At 51.1% G+C, this 14,265-nt stretch overlaps 1 protein-coding gene across 2 annotated transcripts in view; it reads left to right on the top strand.

Moving 5' to 3' along the window:
• Positions 1-861: 861 nt before the first annotated feature.
• The window catches only part of VOPP1 (VOPP1 WW domain binding protein), a 125,002-nt gene continuing 111,598 nt past the window's right edge, over positions 862-14,265 (top strand). For both annotated transcript variants that reach the window (XM_058296576.2, XM_058296577.2), the window contains exon 1: positions 862-1,037. In XM_058296576.2, the coding sequence (XP_058152559.1) occupies positions 984-1,037 (54 nt within the window). In that variant the 5' untranslated portion in view covers positions 862-983. The remainder of the gene's footprint in view (positions 1,038-14,265) is intronic.

Genomic DNA, 14,265 nt, shown 5'->3' on the forward strand with positions numbered 1-14,265 from the left:
CTTCCAACCCAGGGCCTGGGACATCTCAAAGTTCAAAAAATGGTTAAATTATTGCATAATTGAGATGGGTTCTGAGCGGAGCTGTGAAAAAATGTGGCGGTGACCAGGAGAAAATGGGCATGCAAAGGCGGGTCAGGGTTAGAGGAGCACTGCAAACGCAAGGAGCAGTTCGCTTCCTCAGGCGGGATGGCCTACTTCAAGGAGGGACCAGTTGTGACGGAGTCCAGGGAGGCAGGCCAGCGGGCTTTGGGCATAAAAAGCACCCCAGGCCCCAGTTCTCTGACAGCTAAATGAAAGGGGAGACAGCCTCCCTCGCCCTCCGGCTGTTCTTCCCCGTCACACGCGGATCGAGTGCACGCCGCGGTTCACAGGCGCCGGAGGGAGAATAGGAACGCCGGTGCTCAGAAGGCGCGGGAGAAATGGGTCTGGCTCCAGCTGTGCCTCTGCCAGCGCGCCTCGCCGCGGAGGCTTGGCCTCCTTTAAAACCCCTCCTGGGTCCCCCTGGGAGGCGGAGGGTCTCCCGCGGGGCAAGGGAGGCCAGGCCCTTCCTCTCGAGCTCCCTGCGGCCGCCTCTCCGACCTGTTACCCACAGCCCCGCGTCGGGCGCCCGCGAGCGCCTCGCCAGCCCCGAACCCCAAGTGCGCGCGGGGCGCGGGGGGCGGCCGGCGGGCGCGCGTCTCGGGGCTCTGCGGCCACGCCCCCGGCCCAGCCGCGCGCCGGAGCCTCCCGCTGTCGGGCCCGCGGGCGCGCGCCCAGGAGGGCGTGCCGGCGGGAGCGCGCGCGGGGCGGGGCCGGGCCGGGGCGCGGGGCGGGGCCGGGGGGGGAGGGCTGCGCGGCGCCTGCCGGCCCGGGCTCTGCCGCTCGCGCCCCTGCGCTCGCCGGCCGGGGCTGGGGCTCGCCGCGCGCGCGCCATGTGGGGGCCGAGCCGCTGACCCGCGCCGGGGACCGAGGGCCGGGCGCGCCGGAGCGGACGCGGCGGCGTCATGAGCCGCCTGCCCGGGCGGGCGGCCGCGCTGCTGCTCGGGCTGCTGGTGGAGGTAGGCGCGGGGCCGCCCGGGCGCCCTCGGAGGCGCTCCCGGAGCCGGAACAATGCGGGGAGCCGAGGGGGCGGCGGGCGGAGGCGCCCCGGGGCACGCTTGGGGAGAGCCGGGGAGGCCGCGCGGCCGGAGCCACAGCCCGGACCTGCGCGCGTCCCGGCGACGTGGAGGGCGGTGGGACCCGCTGGCGGGCGCGCGGGCCCCTGCCGCCCCTGCCCGCCGCCGCCGCCCCCAGCCCCCGCGGAGCCTAGCGCTGGCGCGGCTCGCTCGCGCCGGGAGGACTCGGGGGTCACCTTTGTGCGCAGCACCCCTCCCCCGCGTGGCGGGCCCGGGGTGGGCTGGGGGTGCTCGGGGACCCCGGGAGCAGCGCCGGGTGGAGGGCCCCGGGTGCCAATGACTCGGGGTGGAAGTGTCGGCCGGAGGTTAGGGGGTGCCAGCGGGCCAAGTTGGGAAATGTCACGGGAGTGCCAGGGAAATACCAGGCAAGAGCGAGAGGAGGGAGAATTTCTGTTTGTGAAAACGAAACAGTCTTCAGATGCGAGAGGAAAATTCCACGTAGAGCTGGGGTGGAGGATGTGAGACGCTGAAGCCGAGAGAGGGAACTTGTTGAGCCGACTGAGGGTGGCAGCGCCCGGCGGTGACAGCCAGCCTCGTGGGAGCCGGGCTGGCCCGGGTGGGAAGTGGCACCCTCCGATGGAGGGCCCACCCCTTCTTGCTAAAGCGCGTCCTTTTAAAATTGGGTCCGAATTGGGGCTTGTTCCAATTCTCTACTCGGTTTAGTTATTTTGAAGGAAATTTGCATTAAATTAATGAAGTCCGAGTAAATGGCTTGTGAGGGGTAACTTAGGTCTCTTTCCGTTCTTGGGTATTTGAGTGGGTTCTGAAACTCTTCTCTAAAAGGCAGAGGTGAATGCTGGAAATGGCTACTTGTACTCTCCAATTACTTATTAAATGTTTAAGTTGTTAAGCAATTATTAAAAATAATTGACACAAAATGTTGGCAGGAGGAGGGTGGAGGAGGTTGGGAGGGAAATCTTACCTCCCCTGGAAGGACAGTAGATGGAGAAGTTTTCTCCTTGTCCAGGCACTGACATGGCAAAGACTTCCTGTTTCTGTTGGAAACGTCCCTCTGGCTTGGTATTTAATGTTTCTGTGGAGTGCCTCTTGCTTGCATTCTTTCCATTTGCTCAGAATTTGAAAACCTTAGGAATCACATCCCCTCGGTGACTCACCAGGGAGAACAACGAAGTGAATCAGACCACGACCGACAGAAAAAACAGCTGTGGGTGTGCCCTGCTCCTTTCCACCTTGGCAAGCAGGCCCCCTCCCCATTATTTTTTTCACCAGACCTTGATGAAATTATCTACCTGCCTCTGTTCTGTGTTCAGTTATCTTCTCCTGCTGTGATACCCTGCCCCGAATAGAGCCTCAACGGCCTCGAGAATTCACTCCTTTCTGAAATAGCTGTTTTGTTGGATAGAAATTCATCATCTTAACACAGGGAGTGCAGATCATGACTAAAAGGTTGAAATGATCTTAAGGGCAGAACTCTGATAAAAAGCGGAAACCTGGATGACTAATGTGATGCCTTCCCAAAGCCAGCCATCTGGGTGCCTGGCCACTTTGCTGGCAGCTGGTTGGTTGCGTGGTAGCCCACTTTTAAGTGATGGTTCTCCTGAGCACTTGTTCTGCCCGTGGCACAGAGGAGTCTCTTTGAGGAATTAAGGAGACGTCTTTATAATTCATCACATAAGGCTTTCTGTGTGAGATTTATATCTGAGGAATTGTGAACTTACATTGGTTGCGCTGAATCTATTTTATCAAAACCCCTAGATGGCTTTTGAAGTCCCGAATCCCATCCACCAGCGTGCAGTTACACTGGTTGTTCTTTCGAGGAGGCAGATCGTTGTCTTCAAGCTGGGAGGGTAAAAGCAGTTGAGGGAGATCCTGGGTGGCTGCAGTGTGGGGCATTTGTCTGGATTTCTTTGTTCTGCTTGAGCTGGTTTCACTGTATAAACGTGCACTGTCCTTGATCATAAAACACCTGGAGGACGGCAAGCCCTCCTGGCAGTGGTTCCTGTATCCCTGGCTTTTGTCACCTAGGCACTCTGTCCTCAGCCCAAACCACCACGGAGTCGTGCAGGGAGTTTTCTATGCTCCCGAGAGGCCCTTGAGTAGGGAGGGAATCTAAAAACAATGTTTTGAGGACTTTCCTTCCCTGCTCCATCATCCCTTTATAAGAAATGTACTTACCTGTAAGACAGATAGGCTGCATGCTTATTTTTTACTTAACAGACATTTAGAGAATGCTTTCCCCGTGCCAAGCACACATAAACTTGTTACATGTATTAATTCATTAATCCCCGTAACTTATTAAGTTTAGTCCCATTCTTCTTTCAGTTGGGGCACGCTAAGTAATTTGTCCATAATCAGGCTGCGGTCAAGTACGAGGGGTGGAGATTTAACCCCAGGAGGTCTGGCTGCTGTGGGCACCCCTCGCCGTTTTGCCCTGCGGCCTCTCAGCTGGCACACGGCACGGCCTGAGGACGGTGGGCTTGGAGGGCGTGCATCCCCTCAAACAGGGGAGCCACAGAGCCCCCCTGGGATCTCGGTCACCCTCCCGTAGGGGACCAAGTAATTGATCATCTAAATACGGCACCTTTGAGAATTAGCACAGGCTCTTAACTGCCTGGACAGCGGCATCTGCAGGGCTGCTGGGCACCCCAGTTTCGTGCTCCCCCTGAACCCCACGCCGGGGCTTTCTTCAGGAACAGGCCACCTTCCCGGAGGGGGGGTTCTGGGAGCTCATTACGGAAGTGACCTTTCCTGTCTCTGAACTCTGAGTTTCCTGTGACTTCCAGGGGAAGCCAGTGAGGACCTTTACTTCATCTTCCCCTTCCCAGTCGCTCCGTGTGAGCTGGGGAAGTCCAGGGCCCCGGGCCACGAGATGGCAGGTGGGACGGGTGGCCACAGACTCCAGTTTCTAGGAATGCGGGAACCCCAAAGCCTTGCTGGCTCATTGAGTTGGTGCTCAGGTTCCTTGCTTCTGTGCCGCCACCTGGCTTACGTGAGCTCCTGCAGATGCCCCGGGCAGGGCGGAGGATGTTACTGAACCATCTCTTAGTCCCCGGGGTAAAAACAGTCCCTGGTGGCCTTCACTGGGCCATGGCAGCAGCTTAGAAACCGAAAGAAAGAGAGTCCAAGCCATCCTGTGCTATAGTTGAGCATGGGGAGTGAGCCCCCTGGGTTTTCATCAGAGTGTGTTGTCTTCTAGATGGGGCCCCTGGAGTCTCTTTCTAGAGGTTGGATTATTGACACTTTGGAAACATACTTAGTATTGTTTGAAGAACTCTGCTCTTCTCGAAGCGAGCCTGGAACAGTATATGCGGGATGCTCTTTGCTGTAAAACGCCAATGCTGCTTGCATTTACCAAGGGGGTGAACTCTTGTGAACGGAATCATCCTGTTGAAGGGCCAGGATTTATATAAAATCTGGAGTTCTTTCTGACCCTCCTCTCGAGCCAAACGCCAGAATCCTCTAAGTACAGATGCCGTGTGCTTCGGGAGACTGGGCATAAGAGCAGCTCTCCATGGGCTGAGAAAAGAGGGCCCCTCTCAGAGAGAGGGTTGGGAAGCGCATGTTACCTTGAGAACCTGGGGATGACCAGGGGATTGCTGAATATTTTCTAAAGACCTAGGTATTTTGAGGCCTGGCAGTCTGGAAATGAGAACCAAGTTTTGTGTAAGGGTGTTTTTTTGTCTCTTGCCAAATATTTTTAGTGCCCTGGAATTCCAATGCATGTGGCAGCCCCTGGCTGCCAATTTTCTGAAATAAACCTTTTCAGCCCTCCCACTCTTCAGAGTTTTTAGAATCTGAGCACCATGCAATCTGAGTGAAAAAGAAACCTGTCGGGAGTTAGTTACCTCCGGACCGCCTTGGGAGGCAGGTGCTGACGCTAAGAAGTAGCAGGCAAGAACGGGCAGGTGGAGAGGCCTGCACCTGAGGCCACGAGGGTCCTGGCCGCCGGGGCCCGGCTCGGGCTGCTGGCATTTGGCTTGTGCATTGCTATAGAGGCTGTCTGGGGGAAGTGACTCTAGAAGTAGGTGGCCAGGACTGGGTGAGTGTAGTGGACAGGCTGGGGTAGTGGCCATCTGATTGTTCAGCCCTGGGAGGGCAGTTTTCATGGAAGATGACAGCAAACCTGCTTCTCAAACGTCTTCCTCTCACGGGGCCTGGCTTACTGATGCCTCTTTTAAAAGCACCCCATTTCCCCTCCCTGCCCACCTAACTAACCAGTCCCCCACCCACCCGTTCCTCTTACCTTCCAGATGTATGGAATTTACTTCCCATCACATGAGCACTGTAGAGGCTGGGGTTTGGCTCCAATTTGTTAACTGAAATGCCCCAAGCTCCTTGAAAAGTACCTGGCACATATTAGGAACTCATATTTGAATGTTGTCACTCGTTGGCCTGGAGGAAGGGGCTGCGGGGTCTGTAACGGAGAGAGGATGGTAAGTGATCAGCATGGCCCTGAGAAGGGTGGGCACCTGTGCTAGGGGCTCTGGATTTAGAGCTAATCTGTGTTGGAACACCTCCAGTGATAGCAGCACACTCTCTCTCAAGACAGAGTTTCAACTTTTTGGACAACTCTGATTGTTAAAGTTTTCTGTTGTATCAAGAGAAACGTTTCTCTTGGGTCCTAGTTCTCCACTGCGGGACTCTTCGAAAGAAAGATAATTATAAGGCCAGCCCTTCAAACATGTGAACACAACTGATTAGCCCCCCCTAAGTGTTCTCCAGGTTTTATTTCCTTAGTGTCATTCCTCCCTCGATACGGCGTTGACTCATCTCGGCATCCTCATAGCTGCCCTTCGAAAGCTCTGCTGAACTGGACATCTTGCAGGAAATCCTCATTCTCTAAGATATAATTGGTTCTTGGGAGGGGCACTCGAAGTGAATCCACTTAAAATGGATTTCATAGTTACTCAGATTTTCATAGTTACTAGTAGAGAAAAGTTTGTTTGAGATAGTATTTTGAAAAGCAAAGCTGGAATTAATATTTAAATAGAAGTATATTTTATCCTGACTCCTCAATTTTAGAATTATGGGTCAATTTTCTGGGGGAGAGTGGAATTTTTCCGACAAAATGCTATGATGTGTAATTCACATTGAATTTTATTGCCGTGATTGTAATGAGAGGTTTTTTTTAAGAAATATTTACTTTAGCCATCCGTACCCTCCCCCCACATCCTCTCTTACTTCTTTTTATTAAAATCACTCTCCTTTGGGTTTTCATTCTTTTATTTTTTTAAAGATTTATTTTATTTATTTCTCTCTCCTTCCACTCCGTTGTCTGCTCTCTGTGTCCATTCACTGTGTGTTCTTCTGCGTCCACTTGTATTTTCCAGTGACACTGAGAAACTGTGTCTCTTTTTTTGTTGTGTCATCTTGATGCGTCAGCTCTCCATGTGCGTGGCGCCACTCCTGGACAGGCTGCACTTTTTTCACACAGGGCAGCTCTCCTTGTGGGGCGCACTCTTTGTGTGTGGGGCACCCCTATGCAGGGGACACCCCTGTGTGGCACAGCATTCCTTGCATGCTGCAGCACTGTGCGTGGACCAGCTCACCCCGTGGGTCAGGAGCCCTCGGGATTGAACCCTGGACCCTCCATATGGTAGGCGGATGCTCTATCAGTTGAGCCATGTCTGCTTCCCTGGGTTTTCATTTTTTAATGGCCTATCTGCCAGGGCTCTCTTTTGTCACTTTCATTGATGCATAAGATACCATGTCTTTGTGAAGTGCCATCCATTGGCGTGAAATTTTGTGTTGTCCTCTCCTGTGATCAGAGATTGCTTGTGGACCTGCTAGCGTCAAGTGGGCCAAGGTGCTCGCACACTTTTATCTGGAATGAGTTCAGCGGTGAATATTTTTGTCATGAAAGTTTTCCTGGTGATGTTGAATTTTCCCTGAGCCCTGTGACCCTGGAGCTTCTCAGCGTGGCTGGACTTGAGGCAGGCGTCCTCTCTAGGCCTTTGCCTTCACGCACCTTGGGGGAGGTTCCACCTGGCTTGGAAGGTAAAGCCAGGAGCTAACGTCCTGTCACTGACACACCCCATTGCTTTACTTCGCCGGCCCTCTGCTTCCAGCACTTGAGCCCCCTCTGTCGCCCGTGTGGAGGTAGCCTTCTGGTTTCTCCTCTCTTCTTGTGTGAAGCCATCCTTGCCTGTTTCACATTGTCCAGTGCGGTTTTTTCTTTGACACTGGCCTCCAGCGTCTTCCTTATTAGGACTTATTTGAACAGTAAGGACACTCTGTGCTGTAGGTGAGGTCTGACTAGCAGTGTCACGCCCTTGCTTGGACCTTCTGTCTATGCAGATAAGATTGTATTTGTTTCCCTCTCTGCTACAGCCAGGAGGGTCACACTGAGAGCAGTGATATTTAAGTCTTTTTAACCTGTGCTGCTGCAAGCCCAACTCCCTGCAACACTCGTGCAGCCGTTTATTATTATTTTAAAATCCTAACTTGAGGACTCTGTGTCTGTTCCAATTATATTTCACATTGCTTCATCCATCTTGTCTTCTTAAGCCTGGTAAGATCTGCCTGAATACTGTTTTTTAAAACCCAGTATCCTTATGGTTTTGTGCCACATCAGATTTGATTGTTATGCCAATTGTTGACTTTATCCGACTGACTAATAAGCACGACAGACAGTGTAGAGTCAGAGGTGAAGGCCTCCATCTGGGTTGGCATAGATGGCTGAGATTTTTGACTTGGAGAATGATGATGTCCTTTATTTTAAAAAGTCAGAATTCAGTTTTATACAAGCCGGTTTTGAAGAGTTTGGTTGTCTGCCCTTGGTGGGGAGAGATCCAGCAAAGGGGACCCTAGAACCCAGGAGCAAGATACCTAAATTTGGGAGTTCTTTGCTCAGAAAGAAGACTCTCCTGAAATGCTACAGAGCAGAGGAGAGCAAGGAGACTCTCGGAAACCATCGTATTGCGTGGTGATTAGGAAGTGATGTCCTTTACTTTTTGGGGTTAGGGAGTAAAGTGGCAAATGAAGACAGGCAATGGACACACATAGACTTTTTCAAGAGGTTCAGCTGCATCCTTCAAAGTACTTGACAAGGGAACAACCAGAACAAAGAGATATTCTCTTCTAAATCAGGTTTGAAATTGATCGATTGCCTCCTTGAAATGGGGACTCAGGGCGGCAGTTAAGCTTTCTGGTTTGGAAGGTGAAGTGATCATGTTTTATAGAAGTCTATTGGCTGGGAGTCTTTGAGTAAATAACTAAAGTTCTTATTGACTCAGTCAATTCATTCGTAGATAGAGAAATAATACATGCCTCAGCATTAAGGGAGACCCTCGGGAAAATCCCGCACTTGGAGTTTAACTCTCTGGCACAGATTGGGCGAACAGGTTGTGACTATCTGTTGTCTGGGTTCCCTGATATAATGAAGACTGCATTTCTAGAAAGAGGAAGGGTCCGAGGTACCCTTTTGTTTAGAAGTTATTCTTGCTTATTTTTTTAGTATGTTTGCGACTAGATTAAGAAGGAAATTTGTTCAAACAAGGGAAAGGAATGTTTTGATGAATGTCCTCCTTGGCTGTCATTTCTTGGATGAAACAATAAATGGGGGTCCAGAGGGTCACGTAACTACAGGTGCTGTTTGTCTACCTCGGCAGAGGGCAGCACCACGGAGGGGGCATCTGCACTTTTAATTTCCCTGGGGCGTAGAGTAGTGAAACCCTTGAGATCTTTAGCTGGCCTCAACCCCTCTGTTGTTTTGTGGTTTGTCTGAGGGCAGTCCATAAGCCAAAATAAGGCCTCAGGAAGAGTGCGAGAGAGCAAATGCTGTGTGGGGGGGGATGGGAGTGCGGATGTGCGTGAGGTTGGTGAGGTCACATCTACAGATTCCTTACTCCTTTAGTTGGACACAAAAAACCGTGTGGAGTGATTGAAGCCAAGTCCCTGTGTCCTCAGAGGGTTGTTCCAGTCTGCTCGGCTGCCCAGGGCAGTACACCAGAAATGGGTTGGCCTTTGCGGTGGGGATTTGCTAGCTGACAAGCTTGCAGTTCTGAGGCCGTGCAAATGTCCAGACTAACGCATCATCCAGATGTTACCTTCTTCTCAAAGACCTGCTGCCAGTGATCCTGGACTCCTCTGTCCCGTGGCAAGGCACGTGGAGGCACCTGCTGGTCTTCAGGTTTCATTGCTTCCAGCTCCTTGCTTCCAGGGCTTTTTTTCTGTCTGAATTTCATTCTCATATAGAGAACTCCAGTAAGAGGATCAAGACCCACCCTGAAAGAAGATGAATCACCTCTTAACTTAAGATCCTATGCACCTAAAGATCCTACTAAGAGTGTGTCCGCTCCCACAGGATTGACTTTAAGAAAATATTTTTCTGGAGTGCATATAGCTTCAAACCATCACAGAGGTCTTTCTAAAACTCCAGGTCTTCTCTCAGATAAAATATCTACCACCTCAGCTGGTTTTTGCCCTCTTAAAGATAAATTCCACACCCTCATTCAGGAACTGGCTTCTCCCTGTTTTGTTTTGTTTTGTTTTAACTTGTCTCTCTCCCCTGAACACTTTCCTAGCTCAGAGGTTATTCTATTTTTGGCTTGCATTCTCTCAAGAAATTTTCAAAAGCTATATACTCCCTCACATATTTTTAAGTTGACATGTATACTTTGTTTTATCATTGATTTAAACAGCAGTGGTTTAATTTCATGTGTTATAAAAACTGACTTTAAAATTAAGCTAGTATCACTCTTTGAAAATGTATTCCAGAGGAGTCTAAACCATTAGCAATTTGACCCCAATTATTATTCTTTTAAAAATATGCAAAGAAGCTCTTCTCTAACAGTTGGAAATTTAACAGGTCTTCCCTTTTCTCTTTAAACTACTACTTCCATTCTACTTCTCCCACAGAATTTTATTCTAATGAAATATATATTTATTCTTGAAAGTGTATTTTTGTTCTCTCATTTTTTCTTTTTTTTGAAGATTTTTAAATTTATTTTTCCCCTTTCCACTCCTCCCACCCTGCTGTTTTTTTGCTTTCTTCTCTTCTCCTTTTCTGTCCTCTAGGATGCACTGGGATTTGATCCTGGAGACTCCTGATGTGGAGAGACGTTCCCTGTCAACTGCATCATCCCAGTTTCTACTCTCATTTTTTCTGTATAAAAAATATATATCTAAATTAATTCCTAAAAGATTTCCTCAGATAAAGGTTAGGAGGTTAAAAAATGACTAATAGATTGAGTTATCATTGCAATTATTAATTCATATTTGATGAACACCATATAAATATATTACAAACTGAGTATTATTAAGCATAAACCATAAAATTCATTGTAAATGAATTTCTAGATGAGATAGGTGAGGCTGTTTTTCCAATTAGTGCACATATCAACGATGGAAATGGAAGAAATTTTGTTACATCAGTGCCACTCAATTCTTTGAACTCCTGAGTAATGGGCCAAAACCTCATAGCAATCTATGATTATTGAATTGAAAGCAGATAGTTTGAAACTACCTGAGATGCAAAGGTCTGTGTCCTTACCAGTTTGGCAGTGGCCTGAGATTGGTACGCCGTGTGTCCTGCTTTGGTTAGGAAAGGGCAGGTGAGGGAAGGGCAGATGTGAAAGGGGGAGGGGAAGGGAGACCCAGGTGGCTGCTTCTCCAAGTCTTGACAGGGCCTGCTTTGCTGGCAGGTAGCTCTAGGAAGGTGGACCCATGGGAGCTGCGGTACCCCTTCCAAGGGCTTTGGTGCTCCCAGGGACGTCTCCGCCATTAGATGGGGAATTTAAAACACAAGTTGCACCTGGGCCCCAGTCCCATCCAGTTGCACCCAGATGTCTAGGGTGGGCCCTGGGCACCGGCATGTTCCAACAGATGCACAACTATTGAGTGCACAGTTGAAGATGAGGTCTCAGTCAGCTGCCTCTGGGGAGCCCTGGAGGTCACAACCTCTCCTTTGCCTGCTCCCCCTGCCCTTTGCCCTTTGCCATTTCAGCTTCCATCGTGCGTTCGGATGTGACGCCCAGAAAGCCTCCTCCGTGGGTGCCTCACCCCTGCAGACTGTTCCCAGGGCCTCTTCGCTCAGATATTTTAATTGCCTGGTTATTGTCTGGGAGCCTGTTAGAGCTCAAGCTTGTGGACGGCTTGCCTGGCCCAGGCATGAAGGAAGATTTTGGCAGAGGCAGAAGGGACGAGATCCAGAGCTTGGATACAGGGGTTAGCCTCAAAGTAGGTGGTGGTGGGATCTTCCTCTGGGAAACAGGGAGGTGAGCAAGAGGGAAGCAGGTACAGCTGAGGTTTAGTGGGAAGAGGCTAGGGCAGCACCGGCGGCATGTCCTGGAACTTCTCATTAAAATAAGTCATGAGGGTGAGCAGGAAAGGACCTCAAATTTATTTCTGCCCACCCCCTCGTTGTTTGCATTTGCTGTGTCTGTCTGTTGTGTGCTGGTTTTCTTTTTAGGAGGCACAGGGAACCGAACCTGGGACCTCCGATGTGGGAGGGAAGCGCCCGATTGCTTGAGCCAGCTCCTCTCCTTTGGACCTGAAATTCAAAACGGCAAAGAAATGCACTTGCTGTTGTACGGACACGGGAAGCTGCTTACGTTGCACGTCAGGGTGTCCTGGGTGACGCATAGAGGGAGACTCTCCAGCAGCCCCTTGGGTACCACCACGTGTCCCCCTTGCCCCGAGCAGTACGAAACAGAGGAGTGCTGCTCAGGGGTTACTGTTAGGAGGGTTGATTTAGAGACATTGCTGGAGTCCGTGACATTAGAAGGGGGTTGTTGGTTTGGGAAATTAAGAGGGAGTGGTGTTAAGAAACCAGAGTCGTGGAGAGTGAGGCGAGGATGTGGAGCAGAGCCAGTGGAGAAGGGGAACTTGCTGTGAAGTTGGGATTCGTTTCCCACGGCTTCCATAGCAACTTTCCATACATTTAGTGGCTTAACGCACACAGTTAGGATGCTGCCGTTCTGAGAGCAGATGTCCTGGACTAACGTTAACGGTTTTGGCGGAGCTTCTCCAGCCTCCACAGCTGCCTGCGTCCCTTCCCCTCTCTAAAGCCATCAGCAGAGCATCTTCCAATCTCTCACCTCCTGCCTCCCTCTGTGATTTATAGAAACCCATGTAATAGCAGTGGGTCCACCCAGGTAATCCAGGAAGCTCTCCAAGCCCTCAGTATACACATCTGCAGAGTCCTTGTTGCCATGTTCGCAGGGTCTAGGGACGAGGACATGGGCATCTTTGGGAAGGGAAGACCTTATCCTGTCTACCGCAAGGTGGGGGAAAAATGACTCAAAACCTATTGTGATCGGTCACTGTAAGGGAAGGTTTTCGCCATCCGTGAACACAGGAGGGGCTGTGCTTCAGGATCTTGAGCTGCAGTCCAGAGCCCTCCTGAGCAGGCAGAGGGGCTGAGTGAGTGCCACAGCTTACTGCAGTTGATCATGGGGCAGAGCAAGGATTGACTACTACAGGCCTCAGGTCTCTTTCACGCTTTGCATTCTCAGTAGGAAGACCCAGTAGAAATACGCGGCACCCCAGTGGAGGCAGATTCACCTCCCACTTTCTTGAACTGCGCGTACGAGTAGATCGTGGTGACGGAGGGTGCTTTCTTTCGTGACGGAAGCCTTAGACCAAGTTTAGACCTGAAGTTGCTTGAGCTTTTTTTCCCTGCAGAAAAGGAACTGGTCTTTAAGGTCAGGACAGCTGGGCTCTGGTCAACTCCCTGACCAACTACCCCCTGCCCTGCTTCTTGGTCTGCCTGGCATGGTCAGGGTGGCGGCAGTGCTCCTGGAAGTCTTGTTGGTGGGTGCAAGTAATGCTTCTCCCTTAAGACAAAAAGGGGTGGCTTCTTAAATCAGGGTAGATCTGGTCCCTTTCAGAGTGTCAAGGTGACCTGATGGGATATTTATCGCAGTTGCCAGGAGTGGGGGTAGGTTTATGTGGTGATTGCCCCAACTAGAATTCGTGCCTTTTGGGCTTCCTCCCTTTTTGATCAGACTCCAGTTGCATGTGTATCCTCTTGGTGGATGGCTCAGCATCTCGCTGGCACCATCATCCCAGACGCTGGTGAAGACAAGAGAAATCTGTGATGTATACGTAACACTTGTTGACCCGGCTAAGTCGTTTCTGTTGTTTGAGCATAGACATGATTAATACAGTTAAGTCTTCAGAAGAAACCTAACGTAGTGTCATGCTTTGCAGTGAGGCTTGCTCATCCCTAACATGAAATGTTCCTTCCATGCTTTCCTCTGCTTTCTCCTTGGGTTTTTACTGAGTCTGCGTTGTTATTACTGAAAGGTCTCGGAATCCTAAAATAGCTCTCTCTTTGCCAGCTGTGCTAATGAAGCCAGGGATTTGTGCCCACCCTTTCTGACTTAGTGTATTTTAGGCTGTAGTGTGAAGCCCTTATTCCGTGGGGCCTGTGACAGCTAGGGGGAAGGGCTGGGAGCATGCGTGGACAGACGGTGGGTATGGGGAGCGGGAGGCTGCACAGCCCCTGGGCTCAGCCACATGACTGCTGGTAGGAAGACCACTGCCGTTGGGCGTGACCCGAGATGGCTGGAAATGGGAACTCTGAGAGCATTTCCGAGGCAGCGAGCTTATTCCCTGATTCAAGTGGTATCTTCCAGCAACTGTACACATAAAAAAAAAGTAGTGGATGCGAAGCATGCATGTTAATGGTTTGAGTTTAAATTTAGTTCCCAGGGGAAAGTTCAAAGTAAACACGTAAGCAGAAAACTAAGCAGAAAACTAAGCGTGGAGGGTTTTCTTCCACGGCTCTGCTTGGAACGCCCCACAGGGTCCTTAGACCGTGTGTCTGCTGGGAAGCATCAGCCCGGGCCGGGTGGTGTGAGCGGGGGAAGGGATGACTCGTGCGGTCAGGAGGCCAGGCTCGGGTTTTCTCCAGGGCCGGTCCGTGCGCGCGGGTTCAGTGCCCTTGTCGGGCGCTGCCCCCTTTGCCTTCCGCTGTCTCTGGGGGTTGGCCTTGTGCTCCCACTTTGGGTTGTAGCAGTTCCTGGTAGCCTGCAGGCATCAGTGCTCCGAGGGGGAGGAGGCCGCTGCTTCCTCAGTGTCTCTGAGGGATGGATGTGTTTGTTCTGTTACGGTGGGTGGTGGTACTTGACCCCCCCCCCATATTCCTCATTTTGGGTGGGGATGGTGTTAGGTGGGTCCCTAAGAATCAGCATTTTCAAATTGA

The sequence above is a fragment of the Dasypus novemcinctus genome, chromosome 5 (genome assembly GCF_030445035.2).
Source record: "Dasypus novemcinctus isolate mDasNov1 chromosome 5, mDasNov1.1.hap2, whole genome shotgun sequence".
Lineage (NCBI taxonomy): Eukaryota > Metazoa > Chordata > Mammalia > Cingulata > Dasypodidae > Dasypus > Dasypus novemcinctus.